This window comes from Bubalus bubalis, chromosome 4 (assembly GCF_019923935.1).
Source record: "Bubalus bubalis isolate 160015118507 breed Murrah chromosome 4, NDDB_SH_1, whole genome shotgun sequence".
NCBI lineage: Eukaryota > Metazoa > Chordata > Mammalia > Artiodactyla > Bovidae > Bubalus > Bubalus bubalis.
This window is the reverse complement of record NC_059160.1, coordinates 12,695,054-12,719,054: the sequence shown is the minus strand read 5'-3', so window position 1 is coordinate 12,719,054 and position 24,001 is coordinate 12,695,054. Positions and strand designations below refer to the sequence as shown.

At 40.4% G+C, this 24,001-nt stretch overlaps 1 protein-coding gene across 3 annotated transcripts in view; it reads right to left on the bottom strand.

The window, feature by feature from the left end:
• Positions 1-24,001, bottom strand: part of KDM5A (lysine demethylase 5A) — a 65,298-nt gene that overhangs the window by 22,985 nt on the left and 18,312 nt on the right. For all 3 annotated transcript variants that reach the window (XM_025283007.2, XM_044940960.1, XM_006069044.4), the window contains exons 11-21: positions 21,896-22,077; positions 20,090-20,252; positions 18,895-19,014; positions 16,034-16,228; positions 13,607-13,788; positions 13,120-13,244; positions 10,839-10,989; positions 9,409-9,523; positions 6,631-6,986; positions 2,845-2,983; positions 22-201 (exon numbers count right to left, since the gene is read on the bottom strand). In XM_025283007.2, coding sequence (XP_025138792.1) covers positions 22-201; positions 2,845-2,983; positions 6,631-6,986; positions 9,409-9,523; positions 10,839-10,989; positions 13,120-13,244; positions 13,607-13,788; positions 16,034-16,228; positions 18,895-19,014; positions 20,090-20,252; positions 21,896-22,077 — 1,908 coding nt within the window. The remainder of the gene's footprint in view (positions 1-21; positions 202-2,844; positions 2,984-6,630; positions 6,987-9,408; positions 9,524-10,838; positions 10,990-13,119; positions 13,245-13,606; positions 13,789-16,033; positions 16,229-18,894; positions 19,015-20,089; positions 20,253-21,895; positions 22,078-24,001) is intronic.

The following is a 24,001-nucleotide window of genomic DNA, read 5'->3' as shown; positions in this document are numbered from 1 at the left end:
TGAAAACAAACCGCTCCTCACCTGTAGCAGTGTGTGGCTGGAATTCTTCTTGAGAAAGGTCCTCCCTGTCCGTTCTCTCCAGGCCCGAGCTGCTGCCACTTGAGACTCCACCTGGGGCAGCGCATCAAGACGCACGGGGATAGGGCGGCCTTTAGCAGATAAGCTCTCCAGCTGCTCCAAGTAAGCATAATTGCTGCCACTCTGGGAAACAGAAGTACAGCCTTACATAATCTGTGATCTCTCATGGAGTCTGGCAATACACTATTAGTAGATCTTATAAAGAGTTTAGTGCTAACCTTTTCCATTAACTATTAAGTCTTTAAACCTAATTGTATCTCTTATTTCCAATGTCCTTTAAAAAATGTTTGTATAAATTCATGTTGTCAAAGGTTTTTTAAAATGAATTATCAAGGGACCCAGTAAGATGTAAAAACTAGTTCAAAGGACAATCTAAAAACAAACATATAAATGCAATTAGGAATGAGGAAAAGTAAAAGTGAAGTCGTTCAGTTGTGTCCAACTCTTTGCGACCCCATGGACTGTAGGCTACCAGGCTCCCCCATCCATGAGATTTTCCAGGCAAGAATACTGGAGTGGGTTACCATTTCCTTCTCCAGGGGATCTTCCCAACCCAGGGATCAAACCCAGGTCTCCCGCATTGTAGGCTGACCTTTACCATCTGAGCCACCATGGAAGTCAGGAATGAGGAAAGGAATTTGCTAATAGATGGAAACAGGCATTTAATATCATCCAGGTCAGTGGAATCACCTTTTCTACAGTGTGGAGAATCATTTGTTCCTTACAAATGTAACTGTTTTCCTACAGACTAATTAAGTCACATTACTATGGTTTTTAAATAACTGACAGAGTTGTAATGAGCATGGTAGAAGAAAGTCTAAGGCACATACTCCGAGAATCAAATAAACCCGGGTGGTTCGCTAAACAACATCCACTACTCCACTGAAAGGACATCATAGTCTCTTCTGCCTGTTTCAAAGTCTTTCAAAATTTTTCCAACTACTATAGAGCAGTATCTAAGTTCTGACAACCTCCTCCATTTACAGACAAGAGTGGATATTCTACTAAGTAACAACGTGTCAGTATTTCCACTTAATGAAAATAATCAGTTTTTAAACTCAAGAGTGCTTTCAATTTACTGACATTAAATAATTAAGTCATCACAGGAAATGGAAGAGTTAGTCAGTAATCCATCCCAGGGTCTTGGCAAGAACATCAGAGTATCAGGTTGGCGGCCCACAGACGACAATCCAGAGTGATCCCTCAGACGGTACGACTCTCCAAGAAGACATACAGAACACCTTCTGGCTAGGCCAGGACACAGCCCCTCCCAGCCTGTGTACCCTGAAGGGCAGCAGAAAATGTCCACTTTTTCAGAGCCCCCAAGTCCATCCTCCCACCAAAGGGAAGAGCTTGGTGAGAAATAGTCCTTGGAAAACCAGAGCAGCTACCTCTACTTGCCAGCTCAGTTCTTCAATCATAAACAGCCAACTAAAGATTATCAGTCATCTGATAACTGCCTGAAACTGGTCAAAGATGAAAAAACCGAGGGGAGTCCTGATGAAAACAAGTAATTTTAAAACACAGAACAGAAAGAGTAGCAACTAAGCAGGTCCCAGAAAAACTCAACTGAAAAAAAAGCAAAACAGAAGTCATTAGACCATGACATCTCCTCTAAGGGCAGCAGCTGTTTAGTGGGAGAGCTGGTTTCCTTTCTCTTTCAGTCCAGTCCTACAACATACTCACCACTGTAAACGCTGCAGTGAATGACCTCTGTAACTCAGAAGGAACCTTATGTATTAAAGCATACTTTCATCTCCAGTATTTAATTCCCTGTTTTGAGTTACGTATGTGTTATATATGTCTTTTCAACTAGAATATGCCACTTTGAGGTCCAGGGTTGTATCTTTACACCCTTCTCTCACATTCCTACTCCCAAACATCCAGATGAGTCCCAAGAGTATTGTGGGGTTCAGTAAATGTCAGTTTCATTTTCTTTTCCTGCTATTTGTTTCAAAAGTAATTTGAGGACAGTGGGGCAGGGGCTAAATTAGGAGTTTGGGATTAACATATACCCACTCCTGTACTTTCCTGGCGGCGTAGTGGGTTAAGACTCTGCCTGCCAATGCAGGGGATGTGGGTTCAGTCCCCGGTCTGGGAGGATTCCACTGCCCATGCACCACAACTACAACTACTGAGTCCACACACCTCGAGTCCTTGCTCTGCAACAAGAGAAGCCCCTGCAATGAGAAGCCCAAGCACAGCAACAAAGAGCAGCCCCCGCTTGCTGCAACTAGAGAAAGCCCCCGCAAAGCAACAAAGACCCATGACAGCAAAAAATAAATATTTTTTTTTTAAGTACACACTATATATATAAAATAGGTAAACAAGGGCCTACTGTATAGCACAGGGAACTATACTCTATCTTGTAGCAACCTATAATAGAAAAGAATCTGAAAAAGATTATATATATAAAAAACTGAACCACTTTGCTGTACACTTAAAATAAGCACAACACTGTAAATTAACTATACTTCCATTTTAAAAAAGTAACTCATGTACATGGCAAGAGAGTCAAATACAGCAGGAAATAAACTCCCTACTGCTAGGCATTAATTAAATGGCTAATTCTGTCATCTCTCACAGCAAGAAGTCAACAGAAACAAGTTATGTTTAAATAGGTAATACATGTTTAAAAATAAAAATCAGATAAAAGAACAAGTGAATTTCAAGTACACAATCACTTCAGTACAGAATTAAAGGCTTCAAGGATTCAGGTGTGAGATACCATTCCCTGAATGGTAGACAACTCAAGAGGTTCTTTACCTGAATAGCTTCCACTTTAGTTGTCCATTCTCGGGCCTTCTGTAAGGCTTCTTTCAGGGACAATACGTTGGGCAGAAAGGCTGGAATGCTCTTAGCTTCATTCACGATGCTTTCTAAACTCGCCACACTGTGCCTAGGCCTTGATAAACATAAGAACAGGGAGGACGCATGAGAATAAGTCAATCTACTGCTGCTGCTGTCGCTTCAGTCGTGTCCGACTCTGTGCGACCCCATAGATGGCAGCCCACCAGGCTCCGCTGTCCCTGGGATTCTCCAGGCAAGAACACTGGAGTGGGTTGCCATTTCCTTCTCCAATGCATGAAAGTGAAAAGTTAAAGGAAGTCGCTCAGTCGTGTCCAACCCTCAGCGACCCCACGGACTGCAGCCTACCAGGCTCCTCCGTCCATGGGATTTTCTACTACCAACACTTAAATAACACTTGTACAACATGTAAAAGAACTTTCATACATGTGACTTCGCTTAATTCTCACCATAAGCCTATGAGAGAGGCAAACAGCTACTACCTTCATTTCCATTTTACAGGTAAGTCTAACTCAAGATCAATTACTTTCTCAAAGTCATTTAATGCAGTAAATGGCACACACGAAGCACCGACTCAGAATCAGTGTCAGATCCTGTGCTTTTTCCTACACTAAACTACCTCTGTATCAGTTTCCACAGGATCTGAAACTGTCAGAGATGCCTAAGAGACAGCAGTGTAGGAAGCAGTGGTCTAGAAGTCCACTGATGTTGACATTTAATTTAATTATAAGCACTAACACCTCGCTACACAAAGATGACCAAAATACAGACCTTATCCTAAGAAATATACTTGTACTGGGAACTAAGAACAAATGACTATGGGTTCACTACTAGGGAAAGAGTGATTAATCTGACCTGGGAGAGTTGAAAAGGGTTCTGAACTAGGCCTTAAATAAGAAGTGTGATTTGGTCGTGTGAAGGATTAAAGGAAAAACATCCGGAATTTAATGAACAAAGATGTGGAGAAAACTTGAAGTTATTAAAACAAGTTTAAGATGAGGGATAGTGAGAACGGGAGGCGGGGAGGGAGTAACAGCAAGAAGGAGGGGAATCTAGCAGAAAAGAAAGATGCAGATTAAGAGGTCTTCAGGGCTGTGAATTCGGAGAAGGCAATGGCACCCCACTCCAGTACTCTTGCCTGGAAAATCCCATTGGCGGAAGAGCCTGGTAGGCTGCAGTCCATGGGGTCGCTAAGAGTCGGACACGACTGAGAGACTTCACTTTCACTTTCATGCACTGGAGAAGGAAATGGCAACCCACTCCAGTGTTCTTGCCTGGAGAATCCCAGGGACGGGGGAGCCTGGTGGGCTGCTGTCTATGGGGTCGCACAGAGTCAGACACGACTGAAGTGACTTAGCAGTAGCAGCAGCAGGGCTGTGAATTAAGGTCTATGTGAGCAATGGGAAACTACTGAGAGTGGGAACAGTTTGAGTACCCATGATCCCTATTATGTGTTAAGCACTGTGCTATGTCCCTGGGACGATTAATGGACAAGATGATACAGTCCTTGCCTTCATAAAACCTTTTAATCTTGGGGGAAGGGATTATCAATAAAACGTTACAATACACCATAATTGCAATAATAAAGGAAAAGGAAGATGCTGTCAGAATATACAGTAGGGGGACTTGGTTGACTTGGCAGTAAGGAAGGCTTCCTAGAAGTGACCTCTAAGCTGGCTTCTCCTTTCTGAATATGAACTAGTCAGGAATGCCAGGACCAGGCCAGGGGAGGGGTGGTGAAGGTGCACCAACGTAGGTGGACAGAGGGGAAACGTGTACCCCAGGGCTGGTGCAGGGAGGGGGGGTCATTATGTCTGGAACACAGAACACAAGAAAAAGAAGGGCAAGGGGTCACGGTAGGTATTTAAGCAAGGGGTTAGATTACAAAAAGTCAGGTTGAGGAAGTCTGAACTTCACTCCAAGTGGATTGGGAAACAGTGGTGGGCTTTAAGCAGGGAAGTCAAACTGTCACTTCTGCACTTTAGGAAAATACTAATTTCACTGTGAAGAATGGATGACAGAGGGGTGAGATTATAGACAGAACCTGGTGCTGTGTGCTAAGCCAGCTCTAACAACAGCCCAAAGAAAAAGAATCAAAGAGAAAAACACCAAAGAAACAGCATCAGCAGGACTCAGGAGCTGAGTCTGAGGGGAAGGAAATGGGAGGGCAGGGCCAACACTAATTTCCAGAGTTCTGGCTTGTTCAAATGAGTGAAAGAGGGTTTAATTCAAAGAAAAGAGGAACAAAGGAAGAGAACACGGGAAGCAGTGGATGAAGGTTATTTTGAATACGGGGAGTCTGGGGCACCTACAGGACATCCTCTGGAATTATTTAACAACCAGATGATAGCTACAGGTAAAAAAACAAACTTGTGTTCTAGATGAGGATTTGGAGTTAGTCTGCACAAAGATGGTAAATGGAGACAAGAAGTGAGATGAAATTTCCAAGGAAGGGTACAAAGTGAGCAGAGAAGTGGCCTAGGTCAGAATCCTGGGGAAACCACTCTAAAAGGGGGAGAGAGAGGCCAAAACCAGGAGGAAGAGATCCAGAAAGGAGCAGTCAGCAGCTAACCATCGCTCAGGATGCAGAATGTTAATGATGCATTTCAGAAGAGCTTTGACAGGAGCTGGAAAACTGACTCCATCAGTCCTCTCTACCAACTTCATTTTCTTCATGACACTAATTTGTTGAAACTCTGGGAAGATCTCCTGGAGAAGGAAAAGGCAACCCACTCCAGTATGCTCGCCTGGAGAATCCCATGGACAGAGAAGTCTGGCAGGCTACATACAGTCCATGGGATCGCAAAGAGTCGGACAGGAGTGAATGACTAACACTTTCACTTTTCATTCACTTCTTCATCTGTGTCTCCCCACTATGTTGGCCAATTTTAGAACAGACTTTCCTATCAAATGAATCCAAAATAAGTGACTGGCCAAGTAATTAAGCACATGGAAACTTTGGAATGAAGTAGAAAAGGCTTTAAATTTGAGCTGTATTATTTAACAACTATGTGATCTCTGTAAGCATGCCAATTTCCTCATCCTCACAAAGGAAATTATATTAATATTAATCTTTGGTGAAAAAATACTTTCATACAGAACATGGAAGTCAAACTGACGGATGCCTGACTTCAATCTCGCAAATCTATTGGGTGCCGATGCTAACGCCTTCCATTCTCCTGCCTGCCTCTCATCTCCCTCTACTTCCCTGCGTGAATCCCCTGCTGGGGTAAAATAAACACCACTCAGCTTCTGTCACCTGGGCACACACTGACACATTCCTTAAGCTGATCTTAGGACATTTCTCTTACCTCCCCTCCCATTTCAATCCCACTCATTCTTCAAGGCTTGACTTAAGATCTCCTCTTTCTCTCAAGCATCTCTTCTAACCATCCAAGCTACAATGACCTTTCCCCCTCTGATTCTAGCATTTTTCTGTTCCTCTCAGTTAACAACATACTGTAGCAGAGCTTCGTATTTCTTAGCTGCTAACTAGAGTAGCAGTAATGGTGAGACTGTAAACAAAACACTACTTTGTATCACTTACTCAAGTACTTAACAAAGGACTCTGCACACAGTGTGCTCACAAGATTTGAAACTGTCCATATGCAGACCCACTTGGTAACCTAGTGACCACTTGTGGAAGGCACAAGACATTCAACTCAACAGACCTTTATGTTCCTCCTCCCTACTTTCTAACCTACATCTTAAACAGGGGACAGTCACCAATAGATGTGTGTTCACCTTGCCTGTAGGCAGACCTTGGCCTTCTCTTCCCATCGCTCAGAGACTGTGAGGAGCTCCTGAAGCTCGGCCATCGCTTTCTCCACAGCATGGTGGGGTGCCAAGCCGACCCCAGAGTCTATCAACTTCTTCATGACATCCAAGGTGACCTGCTGAGGGTCCGACAGCGTCAGTCTTACTTCATCCAACCAGCGAGCTTGCTGCAGCTCTTGCTTTAGTCGAGCTAACTCTGGGAGCTCCACATATAGACTGGAGCCCATATCGATCAACATCTGGAGTTTGGACGAGTCTGGGGTCTCGTCCATCATGGCCTCCTGAGCACGCTCATGAAACTCCTCCACGTCATCAAGCAAATTCTGAAAAGGTCAAAGGAATAAAGAACAAACTTAGAAGATACAAAATGACTACAGAATACATATGGTTCTGGCAAACTACCAAATTCTAGACTATTTAATAATCTCATCATCATAGCACCAAACAGACATATGATAAAGACATAAATATGCTTCTCTGTAATTACTTACACACCCCTTTTCAATATGATTAAGTCACTTTATTTTTTTGGCCCCAAAATCACTGCAGACGGTGACTGCAGCCATGAGATTGAAAGACACTTACTCCTTGGAAGGAAAGTTATGACCAACCTAGAGAGTATATTAAACAGCAGAGACATTACTTTGCCAACAAAGGTCCGTCTAGTCAAGGCTACCATTTTTCCAGTAGTCATATATGAATGTGAGAGTTGGACTATACAGAAAGAATTGATGCTTTTGAACTGTGGTGTTGGAGAAGACTCTTCAGAGTTCCTTGGACTGCAGGGAGATCCAACCAGTCCATTCTAGAAGAGATCAGTCCTGAATATTCATTAGGACTGATGTTGAAGCAGAAACTCCAATACTTTGGCCATATGATGTGAAGAGCTGACTCATCTGAAAAGACCCTGATGCTGGGAAAGACTGAAGGTGGGAGGAAAAGGGGACGACAGAGGATGAGATGGTTGGATGGTGTCACCGACTCAATGGACATGAGTTTGAGTAAACCCTGGGAGTTGGTGATGGACAGGGAGGCCTGGCGTGCTGCCGTCCATGGGGTCATAAAGAGTCAGACATGACTAAGCAACTGAACTGGTCACTCAAAAATATTTCATGACTGCTGAGTTAGATGCAGGCACTAGTCTAGGCACACAGCATTAAACAAAAAATACAACATCCTTGTCCTCAAGGAACACATGTTTTAATGTAAGTGGCCAGACACTGAAGACATGAATATAATGCTTCAGTTAGTCTTCAGTGCTATGAAAGTAAAACAGGGCAATTCAATACAAAAGTGATCAGAGGTGATGAGGTGGCACAGGGGAGCATATTACTTCACAATGATGATCACAACCAAAACTACAGTGAGGAGGTACAGGAGGAAGACTAGTTCAGGAAGGGCAAATAGTAACTGCAAAAGCTTTTAAAGAGGAATGAGCTTGTGTCTTGGTCCAAAGTGGATGATGGAGAGCAAAGTGGACACAGGAGAAACATGGTTAAAGAATGAGCAGAGGTCCGATTACACAGCGCCATGCAGATTAATGACCATCACTTCGCATTCACTCTGACGGCTCTGGGGAGCCACGAGGATCCTATCCACGGGCAAGTGACGTGACCTGGTTTCTGTTTCACATGATCACTCTGGTTACTGCGTGAGAAGTGAGCTGTCAGAACAAGAGCAAAAGAAGACAGACCAGTTAAGGAGCTGCTGCAGTTATCTAAGGGCAGACTCCCACGGTTTCGGGCATAATTTAAGTGACGGAGACGATGACTAGCAGTCGACTCTGGGAGACATTTTAGAGGCAATGTAACAGCAGCACTAGTTTTGAAACTGAATGTGATATATAAGGGAATAAGGCAATTAAGGATTTTGATTCATCTCATCTAAAATGCCTTTCAGTCCACCACAGGCAAATGGAGTGGCTGCAACTGGATGGACGAGTGTGCAGAAAAGAAGAAAGACAGTCAGAGCTGGGCATCAACTGGATACAGGTGATATTTAATGTCACCAAGAAGAGATCAGGACCTCGAGAAGAAAGGGCTAAGACTCCCAATATATTCCAAACCCAGAAGCCAAGCTGAGGAGAAAATGAACAGCTTTCCTAAAGAGGAAGGAACTGTGAATCGTGAATCTGAGATAACCACAGTGTGGTGTCAGATGTTTAGAAAAGAAAATCTCTCAGGAAGGAAAGCATGGTCAATAATCAGAACACTCCTACGGCAGGGGGTTCAGACAATACAACTGACGTTGATTGCACTGTCGATAACCTTGACAAAAACCATTTTAGTTACCCAGCCGTGGCCAAATCACAGAAAGACACCACAACTTACCAGAAGTTAACTATACAGATTAATGTATCTGAGAGACACTTCTGAGATTTTACATATTCATTAAGCCATGATGGCCCTGGTAATTTCAGAGCCCTGCATTTTAAAAACTTCATGGGCTAGTAATTCACTGATACATTGATTCCTTTAACTAGTTTTCTGCATTTCAATTACATCTACGTTAAATGGAGGTTCTGGCCTAAAAGTAACAGAGAAAAAAAATATTTCTAAACTAGCCTTAGTTCCAGAATTTTAAAGGAGGAATTAAAGACTAAGAATGAAACCAAGAGAGTTCTTACTACCTACTGAAAAACCTTAAACAGCAGCACTTATTTGAGAAAAGAAACATACAGAACAAAAAGACGAATCAAGACACACTCACTATTCTCTTTACCCCAGAAAGAACGTGATACTCCACCTTTACTTGTCGAGCTTGGCTGATGACACATGGAAGACTGAAGAGCTGCTGGACAAAGGCCTTCAGCTCTTCCACTGTCAGTTTGGTCCGTGTCCTCCCACCATCTGGGCTCTGCCTGGTGTCAGACAATGTTGAGACGTAAGTAAGAAAATTCAGTCACTCCAGCATTAAGGGGGCTTCTAGTCTCTTCAGAATTCTAACCCAAGAAATCCCAAAATACAAGTGTCTGAGGGATTTCATTTTCAAATGAGATTCTTAGCTCTTCAGTTAATGGCTCAAAGATTCAACTCTCTAAATTACAGTTCTTCCAACCTTACAAGTATTAAACATCTCAAACACTTAATAAATTCTCACAGTAAAATGTTAAGTTCACTGATAAAACTAAATCCTCCATCTCAGGAAACTGAAGATGTAGAACAAAGGCCTTTAACCCGGCTTAGGAGATAATAAACCCTGTGAAACTGACTCCAGATTATGTCTGTATGTACACTTTTCTAAGAAAAGGGTCTCTAAGCTTTGGCCAGATTCTCCAAGGTGGGGAGGCGAGGGTCAGAGACCCAGTGACAGGTGCAGAGTCCTGACTGATGATTGGTCTCTCATAAAACAAAAGATTAAAAAATGTACAAAGTAATTAAAAACCCAATGTAAACTGCTATAGAAAAAACCATTCAGACACAAGGAATGTGTTAGAATGAAACACCGCCACAGAAAATTAAACATGTGAATTATGTGAAATCCAGGGCATATACTGCCATGCTCCTTAACAGCCTCCCCTGCACCCAGGTCACTCTCTGCTGCCACCTGCCTTCAGCCTGCAGTATCATCTGTTTACAAACACCTATTACACACCTACTGTGTGCCAGGCATGCTTCAAAGCACAGCAATGAGAAGGATGAAAATCCCACATTCTACTCTAGCATTATCTTCCAGTGGGGTAGGAAAAGGAGGAGGAAATAAGAGAGTAAGTAGATTCGTCTACCAGGAGAAAAACAAAGCAGGAAGGAAGAATAAAAAGGCTGCAATTTTATAAGGTTGTCAGAGAAGGCCTCTCCAAGAACATGATGTCTAAAAAAGACTTGGAAGAAGCAAGGGAATAAGCCAGCTGGGTATCAGGGAACACAGCCCCAAGGAGGGCCAAGAGCAAACATGCAGGCCCTAAGCAGAGGACATGGTGAGGGTGAAGAGCAGGGGGAGCACAGTGAGGGTGAAGGGCAGGGGGAGCACGGTGAGGGTGAAGGGCAGGGGGAGCACGGTGAGGGTGACGAGCAGGGGAGGTAGTGCAGGCAGAGCAAGAGAAGCACGAGCAGCAAGAGACAAAGCTGGAGCATTACTTGGGGAGGGATAACACGGCCTCACAGACAATTAAGACTCTGTCATTACTCTGGTCAAAATAAAACAGAAAACCACTAGAGAATTCTTCTCAGTCTCACCTGTGTTTCTGCTTTTTGCTTAAAAGCAGCTGAGCCACAGAAGCACACGTCTCAGCTTCTTTTACAGCATCCCTAAGTTTTCGAAAGAGATCATTCTCTGGGTACTTCCTATCCTCAGCATCCTCCAGCATTACTCGTAACTCAATCAAATCTGTAAAAAGAGAGCCATATACTATCACCACAGAAAATAAAAAGCCACTCCCCAATCAATTAGCAAAAACACCATAGCTGTGAAAATCCCGCCAATACAACTGAAGTTTATACCAGGTGGCTTGTTCCTAATTCTGAGAATTTCTCAGTTCAGTTCACTCAGTCATGTCTGACTCTTTGCGACTTCATGGACTGCAGCACACTAGGCCTCTGTCCATCATCAACTCCCGGAGTTTACTCAAACTCATGTCCATTGAGTCTGTGATGCCATCTAACCATCTCATCCTCTGTTGTCCCCTTCTCCTCCTGCCCTCAACCTTCCCAACATCAGGGTCTTTTCAGATGAGTCAGCTCTTCGCATCACATGGCCAAAGCACTGGAGTTTTAGCTTTAGCATCAGTCCTTCCAATGAATATTCAGGACTGATTTCCTTTAGGCTTGACTGGTTTGATCTCCTTGCAGTCCAAGGGACTCTGAAGAGTCTTCTCCAACACCACAGTTCAAAAGCATCAATTCTTTGGTGCTCAGCTTTCTTTATAGTCCAACTCTCACATCCATACATGACTACTGGAAAAATCGTAGCCTTGACTAGACGGACCTTTTTGGCAAGGTAATGTCTCTGCTTTTTAATATGCTGTCTAGGTTGGTCATAGCTTTTCTTCCAAGGAGCAAGCGTCTTTTAATTTCATGACGACAGTCACTATCTGCAATGATTTTGGAGCCCAAAAGCATAAAGTCTGTCACTGTTTCCATTGTTTCCCCATCTATTTGCCATGAAGTGACAGGACCAGATGCCATGATCTTAGTTTTCTGAATGCTGAGTTTTAAGACAACATTTTCAGTCTCTTTTCACTTTCATCAAGAGGCTCTTTAGTTCTTCTTTGCTTTTTGCCGTAAGTGTGGTGTCATCTGCATATCTGCAGTTATTGACGTTTCTCCCAGCAATCTTGATTCTAGCTTGTGCTTTATCCAGTCCAGCGTTTCTCATGATATACTCTGCATATAAGTTAAATAAGCAGGGTGACAATATACAGCCTTGACGTACTCCTTTCCCGATTTGGAACCAGTCTGTTGTTCCATATCCAGTTTTAACTGTTGCTTCTTGACCTGTACACAGATTTCTCAGGAGGCAGGTCAGGTGGTCTGATATTCCCATCTCTAAGAATTTTCCACAGTTTGTTGTGATCCACACAGTCAATGGCTTTGGCATAGTCAATTAAGCGAAGTAGATGTTTTTCTGGAACTCTCTTTTTTGATGATCCAATGGATGTTGGCAATTTGATCTCTGGTTCCTCTGCCTTTTCTAAATCCAGGTTGAACATCTGGATTTATCGTGAACATCAGTTCACGTCCTATTGAAGCCTGGTTTGGAGAATATTGAGCATTACTTTACTAGCGTGTGAGATGAGTGCAATTGTGTGGTAGTTTGAGCCTTCTTTGGCACTACCTTTCTTTGGGATTGGAATGAAACCTGACCTTTTCAAGTCCAGTGGCCACTGCTGAATTTTCCAAATTTGCTGGCATATTGAGTGCAGCACTTTCACAGCATTATCTTTTAGGATTTGAAATAGCTCAACTAGAATTCCATTTCAAAACTCCACTAGCTTTGTTCATAGTGATGCTTCCTAAGGCCCACTTCATTTCGCGTTCCAGGATGTCTGGCTCTAGGTCAGTGATGACACCATTGTGATTATCTGGGTCGTGAAGATCTTTTTTGTATAGTTCTTCTATGTATTCTTGCCACCTCTTAATATCTTCTGCTTCTGTTAGGCCCATACCATTTCTGTCCTTTATTGTGCCCATCTTTGCATGAAATGTTCCCTTGGTAACTCTAATTTTCTTGAAGAGAGAATTGCTCAGTGAGCTGTTAATGTGAGTCTACTTATAACAATGGTTCCCCAAAATATATATCTGCTGTTAGCAATCTGTCTCATTTTATATCAACTTTATCACTTAACAAAAGATTCTCAAACAGGAAATTAAGTCTGTAGTCAACCAACCCATTGGTCTCAAATCTCTTATGAAGCCTTAGGACTTTTCCTTAATGGAGGAAAAACACATGAAACAAAACAAGATCTCTTTCAAAGTGAAAACCATTTCACTGTCTGCTTAAAAAAGGAAGAAACTTAACCTTTCTTGTGATTGAAGTTGGCAGATAATGCTTCTGTAACACGACTGACCCACGTGTCATAGGACTGTGCCCTGACCTTCACACCATAGAGCAGAGAAGGGAGGTCCTCCAATGGGTAGCGATATCTAAAAAGAAGATCACACACAAAAATAAAAACTTTCAAAACCCAACAATAATTTGAAAATAAATTAACATTGAAACAGAATCACCTTAAGGGAAGTACAATGGCCAGGTACACATAAAGAGAAAAACCTAAGCAGCTCACAGAGTTTTAATTCAGAGAAAGGCAAGGAATGTGTGACATCAACTTGATAAAGCAACTCATTTTATTCAGTAAGTTTAGGTACAACTTTAATGGGCTGATCCTCAAGAAAGGAGGCAGACAGGTAAGATGTAACTAGAACAAACACAAGGAAGGGCATTACGAACAAGAGTATTAATTTTTAAAAAGACTGTAATGGAAGCTTTACGAGAAACGTCTGCATACCTAAGACATTTTTTCTGCATGGGGCAGGGGCACAGATCAGTAGGATGGTAGAGACACACAAGCCGTTCAGGGTTACAGGAGCACGTGAGAGCAGAGAGGAAACAGGTGGTCCTGCAGGCTGAACACTGTCGCTCATCATCAGGCACAAGCTCAAACACCTCTTCCTCCGACATCAGGACACCCTGAAATACAACTGATGTCACCTGATCAAGTCTTTCCAGTCTTTCAAGCATCAGAGAACTTAAAGTTATTAACTTTTTCCTACTCTTGACGACATAAACATGGGAGATACGATGGCACATCCTCAAAATATTTTCTAAAAACATTGCTAATTTTTTATGAGCAAGACTAAACCTTAGTATCTAAGAATGCACATGTGACTGACAAAAACTTCTTAAAATGCAGGAAATGCTTACTACAAAGAGGTTAAAAGTCATTTGTTGAGGGAAGGAAAGGAAGCAGTAATTGGGAGGTACTTTGAAGATGGCTGATAAGGGTTTTTTTGGGCACAGTAAGCCAAGACTTTTTTATTTGCTAGTATTATTTTTCTAACATATTTTGCCCTAAAATCCTTTTTTAATATACAATTTTGAAAGGTTATACCCTGTAGTTATTACAAAATACTGGCTAGCTGATAAAGTTCTATTTCTTGACCATATGGTGATGACAACAAAGGTTGCCACAGAATAATTCATGAAGTTCTATATGTTTTATGTGGTTTTGTTTTCTATTTAACATAAGAAAAAGATAAATCAAAAAGTACTGTCCCCAGGGACAATATACCCTTGAACTAAAAATTTTAGTATTCTGAAAGTAACACTGATAGGTATAAACACATGCAAGGATAGAAAGATGTAAAATTACTTAAACTATGAAAATCAAAGTATAATCTATTTCAACAAGGCATCAAAAAGAAAGCTAATCTTTCGCATATAAACAACAAAGCCCTATTATATGTATCACAGAAAACTATATTCAATATCCTATGATAAACCATAATGGAAAAGAACATTAAGAATGTGTATGTGACTGAATTACTCTGCTGTACAGCAGAAATTAAAACACTATAAATCAACTAGACTTTAATCTAAAAAAATATTAAAACTGGGAAAAAAGAAAGCTTATCAAATTCGGTATGCCACTTTAAGAAAGTAGGGGCACCTGAAGCACATTTTACAAAGGCTTCCATTTGATAAATAAGGGGGTCCCCTTCACAGTTTCTACTTACCTGAGCACAGTATTTACAAGCCAATTCCACTATATGAGAGCAATCTTCTTTTCTTCCTCCACTTAAACAAGGTAGTGATCTAATAGTTTATTCACTGGCAGACACAACCTAATTCCTTCAATATTTTCTTCTTATCTAGGTATCTCCTGGCTGAACTCTTATCTTTTCATTTTCTCATAGAAGCACTTCGTATTTTCTTTAAAAGTTACTTTAATACAAAAATGGTTCCAAAATGCATTTCAAGTGTTTCTTACATTAACAGCTGGCAAACAGGGAATGCTAATACATCAACTGACTAAGTCCTGGCTGCTTTAAGAAATTCTACACCTCTTCCCAAAGCATACTCTAAGGACCACTAACCCTAGAAGGTATTCCACAAAAAAACAAGGAAATTTAGGGGGGAGATAAATGCTATGCATCATACCTCTTCCAACTGGAAATTAACAAACACCAGCATATTAAAGGATCAGGTAAGTTTTACAGTAAAGAATTCCACTAAGGGACCTCCATAGTGATCTAGTGGTTAAGAATCCGCCTACCAATACAGGGAACACGGATTCGATCCCTGGTCCAGGAACCAAGGTCCCACAAGGAATTGTGTATCATGGGAAATAAAGTGGGCTATGCAGAGAAGGAGGGAGCATGGTACACACCCAGTGAGGCTAGCTACATAGGGAGGGTTAGGGAAAATGGGCTAAGACAGGCTGAAGATATATATTTTCTCATTTAGTTTCCATTTCAATATGATATTTAGTTTATTTGAAGCATTCAAAATCCCAGCACTGGGTTATTCAGTGCCTCTTATATTCACTAAAAACTTAGATTGGAGGGAAAGAAAAATTGATTAACTCAGACAATCTGCAATCACCAGAAACACAACTTTTGTTTAATTACAAAGCTGAGAGAAGAACTTGATCTTTCTCACCTAAAGAAACACTATACATAGGAAAATTTTAAAAATAAATATATACCTAATAAATTCTACCTGACAGGACTGCATTTTTAAAAATCGAGAGATGCTGACATCAAGATTCCTAAAACTTCAACTTAAACCAAAATGGCAGAAACAAAGGTATGAAATCTCCAAATTAGCAATTTCTGTGTTCAACTTCTAGAGGGATTGAAGATGAAAATGGATTCTTTCCACCATAGGTTCAATTTTTAGTGTATTTCGTGAGCACTATAATCAGCAAACTCACCATCTGCATCACAGACTCTCTTAACCGTGTCTCCTCCTCAGTCAGGAGTGTCAACTCCTTGCACACCATGGCAGCCAACCCCACGTCTAAGCATTCCGGATCTGCTGCCATCTTGAAGATGAGCTCCTCATGTGAGAAGACACAATGGCGCCTCAGCCGGCGGTAGTGACTCACACACTGACGTCCAATGGGCAGCTGAAAAAAAGACAAGATTCTCAAATTAAAGTACTTGCTTATAACACATTCCAGAACAGAACCACTGCTTACCCCAAATCCTCTTTTTTTCTTATAAACAACACAGAACAAGAACGTCCATTTGAATATAAGAGGTAACTGTAAATATTAGAACTTTATCGCCCAGCAAGAATTTCATGAAGGCCTTCCCAAAGAAAATCCCCCTAATTCACGATGCTGAGCTTCTAGCCTAAGCAGCTGATTTCCACTCATTACACAGTTATGCACCTCAAGCATGAGTTTCTTGACACATAAATGAGGCAGAACTCTTTTACACCAGTCACATGGGACTGCTCTTACAAGAAAAGGAAAAAAATTACCAAGCTATAAAGATATAACTGGACATATTCAACATTGATGTTTCCACAAAACAAAACAAAAAAACCAGATGCTACTACAAAGGAGGGAAAATGGAAGGGAAGGGAAGGAAAAAGCACTAAACAGTTCACATGGACTATTTTTTATAAGGACTATTTACATGTTATCTAAAAATTATTTTAAAACTACCAGTCTGGCCTAGAAAAAATTCAAAGTGTAATCATGAGATTGCATGTACTTTAATTTTAATCATGTACTTTAATTTTCCTACGCGAAATAAATAACTAAATGATCACTTTTCATAAGCCAACAGATACACTAAGATAACTTCTGAAAATCTAACACGCTTCAAATAAAACTGATACTAGCTACACTACACAAACTCTCTCTCTCTCTCTCCAATTTCTTTCCTTTACTCAAGTGGAAAAACTTGGATGGCTAAAGTTTTTGTTTGTATCTGAAAACTGTAACCTCAGAGAAAAAATAAAGTCAACCTCTAAGAACTTTTTGGAGCTCGCCTCCATTTTGAGGAAGCAGAGGGGAATCACAAGCATCAGAGCGCCAGAGCACAGTACTCTCTCTGAATCAAGCACTATTTCCCCACTCTTCCAAACAAACAATCTTTCCTAAGAAAATACATGTTTAGCTTACGCTTTTTTTTGAGCTTACATTAAAAAAAAAAAAAAAAGTTGAGCTTATGTTTAGCATTTATCTTGTCCACCAACAATATACAATTCTTTCTTAATTCTCAGATATGTAAACATTTCACAGCCTTAAAGCAAGAAGAAGAAGAAAAACAAAACCGTAGGATTTGCAGTTTTTAATTATCACAAGGAAGCCACATAAAATAGAACTGATTGTCCACTGTAGCTTATAAAAATTTGTACCATCACTTTATTCCAGATATAAAGCTGCTTTTACTTTTCAATTATATCACACTCTTCTCCTAAGGAGTATCAAGGGCTTTCACATATATTACCTCACTTGTCTGAGGTCATTAAGTGAATCTCAGCATTTTTACATAGGAGGTAAAAAAGAATTTAGGACCAGAGAAATAAAAAGTTACCCAAGATTAGACAGCAGTAATAATGAGCATGTTAAAGGTAGAATCATTTCCAACTCATCTCTGAATCACCTGCATTTCCACACTATATCTACCTGGCCAAGGAACAAGTAAATCATAAACACTTAATAAATGTAAGCTGAGTTTTCTGAAATAGAGTTCAAGTCCAAGACAAAGTCCTAAGCTCTGTTTTGCTCTTGCTACTTTCTAATAAGTAAGAAGTTTAGAATGACTAGGTCGAGTAGGATTGTTCATTATTCAATTTCATTCATTAGCTAAGGAAACAATATGACTAATTAGCCCACCAGGCTCCTCTGTCCATGGTATTTTCCAGGCAAGAAAACTGGAGCCGGTAGCCATTTCCTTCTCCATGGCATCTTCCCAACCCAGGGACTGAACCTGGGTCTCCTCCACTGCAGGCAGATTCTTTAGTGACTAAGCCACCAGGGAAGCCCAATTATGAAGTTTAACAAACTAAGATGCCCATAGAAAACCTAAGATCCAATATTACTAAAAAAAAAAAAAATTCCCCAAAATGTCAGGAGAGGTGACAAAACAACAGAACAGTCTCACTAAAGGAAAAATAAAGTCATATAGTGTATTACAAGTTTGCAGTTTTACATCCCCACCAATAAGATGTAAAAACGACTAATTACTTTTTTATATCGACTTCATTTACAAGCAAAATAGCAATCAATGGCAACATCATCTACACAACAGTGTAGCCCATAGAGATCTCAGTATCATGGCTACCCTTTAAAATAATCTTTTTAAAAAGAATATAGAAAACATGGCAGGAAGAATAAAATCAACTAATTGTCTATCAGAAAGAAAATAATAAAGGTATGTTTTAAGATAAAAATCAGAACTGGATATTTTAATATAAAAATCAGAGCTAGCTATTTGATATGGTACAATTAATTTCCAAAAAAGATCTGGTTACCTTTATAAAATCCAAAAAGTGCTCAGAGAAACCAGAGACTAGAGGAATTACGTTCTCTCAGAGAAGATTCAGAAAACATCAACTGCTCATTTAAAATTCAAAGAAAATGAGAAAGTAACAAATGAGAAGAACTACAAAACCTTCCAAATAAAAACTACCTGGAACTTTCTAAACTGCAGCAGACATCCCAATCCCCACTGAATACTCATAAACCCTCCCCTCCCAGCTAAGCAAACACAGCAATTACAATGCATCTCCAGGGGTGTTAGTAGACGTACAACAGCCACTTGCTATAGAACAGACCCAGTCAGCAGTGCAGAAGTTCACGGCCTCGGCGAAGTTGTAGCCTTGGTTAAACCCAGAGTGATAGGCCCGAGGGAATGTCACCACAAACTCGCCAGCACACTGATTGGTCCTGTACACCTAAACGCAAGTCAGAAACAGGATACGAAAGCAGAAGAAAACAATATGAAAACAACAGAAAAAGGAAACATTTCACCAGTTTCAAAAGCGTTTTTTAAACTTGACAACAATAAACTATTAAGCTACACATACCAAAAAATAACATCAGGGTTGAAGAAGCTGTCAGTTTCACCTTCTTATAATATTATGTCACTGATAAATTAAAATAATTCATGACAAGAATTCACAGCCCAAAGAAATTTTCAAGGAGAAAACATTCCTCTCACTGAGCTACTAGTTTCCTAACTTGATGACAGTTTTACAATTAAGAGAATTTTTCTTTTATCCCTTTATTCCTATGGTGTACATAGTGGGAAAGGATGAATTTCACTGTTTTTGCATAATTTTTTTTTGGAAACTAACTGATTAGCTCCTATGTCATACAGAGAGCCTCAAATCAGTTTTCCTGAATCTCCTGGTTTTATGATAATACTATGTCTTTTGAAAAGTCCAAGATTTTGTACAAATTAACTCTTTAAAGACAAGATAACATTACTATCGCCCGATCTCCTTTCTCATTAAGGTTATAACTATTTGACTATATGAAGCAAACACTGAATTTATATTTTATCAAATATTAGCACAATTTAAATGTAATAATCATTTTCAAAACTAGACTTAAAAGTAGAAAAGGTGTTCATTGTGTATTTTTACTTCATTATCTCATGCAAAAAAAGGCTATAAAATCTTCATATGAAAGATGGAAATATGATCTCCACAAAGATAAGGATCAGTTATTAGAACTACCACTTAATACACTTCTACTTTGATTAAATGGGGATAATAAAGAAAATAAGATGTTTACTAAAACCAAGATATACTGAAAACAAGATTATTCTAACAGGCTGCTGTACATAAAGGTATGATTCACTTTTCATAACAACCCATTCTTAATAAAATAAATGTTGTTCCCTTTGGAGTATAAATTCTAATTTGGCTAGAAGAGGACACGATTTTATTCCCTATTATAAAACCAAGCATGTATTATGATATACGTTAACTTTAAAATACTGAAGGGAGATGCAAAAAGACTCACCGGTACCCCGTGCTCCATCAGTACGTTGGGGTTCATGATGGTGACTAACTGATGCAGGAGGTCAGGCTGGGACTCAAACAGCTCAGGGGCTAGCTCCCTCATTACCTCCTCCAGCTGCTCCGCAGCATGAGACGGCACGCCATACCATGTCTTTGGCTCTCCCCTAGCAAAGAAGTAACAGTTTATCCAGGCAGAGCACAGTGCCCATGAGGCCAGGGTCTTGGACTCAAATCCACTAAACTGTAATTAACTTTGTCTTGCTCTGTGGCCATAGATAATGGGCCCTGAATCCTAGCAACCATTTCAAAAACCTGTGCTACTATTCACAACAGGAGGTAAGGCAAGTGTATACGGACAGGTGGGTATGTAGTTTTCACTATGGAAAGGCAAGTCGAATGAACTCTTTAAGGTAGAGCAGTAAACAGCATCTTCCAACAGGAAAGATGGTATAGGAAAAGCAAGCATTGTACCAAAGGATACTGACATACTGCCTGATTCACAGGTCCACTGGACATTCCAATTATCCCCACCATGATCAAAGTAAAAGTCAATGCCCTATAGAATATGTCTATAGAACTTCAACATTACTATCCAAGGAAATAAGCCAAGGAGAGACATTGTTGAAATCCTGAATAATACTTATGAATCTTACAAATTGTTGAAATCCTGAGTTCTATCTATGAATCCTATGGACTAAACACTTGGCATCACTAACACACCAGACTTCAGTGGACTAGAGTTTACTTATAATACTAAATTGAAGTTCAAGGAAATTGATTTAATTAGTCATGCAATCTACAGAATAACTTAATCATAATACAATTCACAGTGCTGTCTCTAATAGAAACTTACAGCAATGACTGAAAATGTTCTATATCTATGCTGGCCAATACAAGGGTCACCAGTCACAATTGACAAGTAAGCACTTAAAATGTGGTTAATGCAAATGCTGAAGTAAACTTTTAATTTTAAACAACCACACGTGGCTAGAAGCTATCATATTGCAAAGCACAGGGATGAAAGAAAGAAAACCATTAGTTTGCACAGTCTGATCTGAGCTAAGCTAAGTCACTTCAGTCGTGTCCGACTCTGTGCGACCCCATCAACGGCAGCCCACCAGGCTCCCCCGTCCCTGGGATTCTCCAGGCAAGAACACTGGAGTGGGTTGCCATTTCCTTCTCCAGTGCATGAAAGTGAAAAGTGAAAGTGAAGTCGTACAGTCGTGTCCGACTCCTAGCGACCCCATGGACTGCAGCCTACCAGGCTCCTCCATCCATGGGATTTTCTAGGCAAGAGTACTGGAGTGGGGTGCCATTGCCTTCTCCGCTGACCTGAGCAGTATCTTTCAAATGGAAAGAAAAATACTATTTGGTTAAGATCGGAATACTGGACAAGGAACTGGGTAAGTAAATAAAAGCTGTGGGTCAAATAAAAACAAAAACCAACAAAAAACCTTAACTAATACACATGTAACATAGGCATTTAATTTCAAATACTGAAGGTTAGTCAGATCTTGACTATATAAACTTTAAATATCCTGCCTTGCATATCAAAAGTTAAATCAAAGAAATGTTCCCTGTACACTGAATACTAAGAATCACCTGGTCTAAAACCTGGGGCTTGGCTGCACACATGTTAAGAGTGGAAGTGTCAGAGACACTGTACCCTGAGACCCCTACCCAGTACCTTATCCTACTTTGGGTAGGACACACTTTAAAGTCAGTTCTCCCCAACACATCACCTAATTTTATCACACCTTTAGAAAGGTCACCAAGTGTGCATGCTGTTAACAAAAACTGTGCATACCAGTGCAGGTAGTTGATGGAATAACTCCAGTGATCTTCAATGTGCCAGCAAAAGGAGGAGAAGCACATCCCCACATAGAGCCACGGCACCTTCATGCCAGAGATGTCCACGTTGATGTGTGCAAGAACAGACTGCTCTAGCACAGGCATGTTATTCAAGTTCCAACCAGAAAGCGCATATTCCTACAGAAGGAGAACAGTGTAAATGAGAACAGAAATGACAAGAGCCCAACAGGTATCTCAAGAGAGTCTTTAAAAACAAAAGTAAAAATTGTGTTAAGTCACAATCATCTAATCCACAGAATCTGTACTCCTTGCTCTCTACGTGTAACTCATATTCCTAAATATTTAATCCTATCTCCTAAGTGATATTTACATTTCCCTTTAGTTATTTCAGCTATCTCTGGATTACTCTACGCATATAAGGCTTATTATTACTCCCCACCCACCCCCACAGTTTACCAGTAAAATACTGTGAGATTCATTTTAATAGGTTGGTATTGTATTTCTACTTTATCCCTGGTAGCATAACTTACCAAAATGTTTATCAATGTATTTGTGGTGCCAAGATACTGTGAGGACAAAACGGAATAGGATCCTGAATCTGTGGCCAACGGTGAAGACCAAGATGGTGCAGAAAGTCAGCACCCCCAACCCCAACTATGTGCTCAGTAATGTCCAACTCTTTGTGACTCCGTGGACTGTAGCCCACCAGGCTCCTTTGTCCATGGGACTTTACAGGCAAGAATCCTGGGCAATCACACTACAAACACATCCATTAACAACAACAACAAATTTTTTTGTTTCATAAATGAGTTCAAGAGAAAAAAGAAATTGCAATTTCCAAAAAAAAAAAAAAGAAAGCACAGCCACAGTGAAAAAGGAAAGGTGCTGAGTCTTCAGAGGTTTCTAACTGGATATAAGCTCTGGACATGAGTTTCAAACACCCACTTCTGAAGCCGTATGTGGCAGAGACTTAAAATGCTATCATCCTTGTGGCAGGCAGTTCTCAAAGGGGCCTAAGGAACCCAAGTGGAGTATAAGGAATCCAGGAGACCCACAAAATCGAACTACTTTCATAACAACCCTAAGATGCTATCTGCCTTTTTCACTGTCATTCTTCCAAGAGTGTAGTTGAGTTTTCCAGGATATGTGATGTGATACTGCAGAAGTCTGAATGCAGAAACAAGAGCATCTGACTGCCTTCTATTAGAAGGCTGGTAATGGTTGAACCTGGATGCCAGGGAGGAAGGGAGAGAAATTCATTATTATGTTAACTTTTAATCATGTGAAAGTTTCTATAATACAGAGATTAAAACCCTCAAAGTAAAGAGGTTAAATAACCAGTGACAAAGCTGAAGACAGAATCTGTGAATGAGAGAATCTATGAACATTTTCCTAATGTGATTATCTTAACCTGTGCTCTACTATGACAGGAGGGAAAAAATCAATAATAAGGCTAAAATAAGAAGACAGCCAAAAGACAGCTTTAGATCATAAAACAAAACAAAAAACGAAAACCCCATTCAGCACATATTAAGTAGTTAGATATTTCTGACTGGACACTTGGCATGATAAAGAGTGAGACGGTACCATGAATAAACTGGGTCAGTGATACTGTAAGGAGTTACAACGGACTGGTCAGGGCAAGACGGGACTCAAACAAGGGAAGCCAGGGTTGGAACGGTGTGAGCACGCACATTCCCATTCCTGTTTTAGAACATGATTCTGTAGGCATGATGCTTACCTGCTCACAGAGACATACTACATAGGGAAGGATACAAGAGAAGATGAAACAGGGTCCTCTGTCTAACTAGAGACCTGGGTAGGAAGGAGACTTCTAATCATGAAGAACTTTCGGAAATGGTGATGTGGGGAGGTTGGGCAGTTCCCTCCACAGAAAACAAGGATAGAACTGAACAAGATTATCAGAACAACCATTTCAAGAAACTAGAACACAATCAAAGGCAAAAAAATTGAGAAGTATTTAGTCTTAAGAAACTAAAAGAAGGCTAAATAAAGACATTCTCACATAAGCAAAGACAAGAATTCATTGCTAGCAGACCTGCACTACAAATAGAAACAGTCCAAGAGGCTCAAATAAAAA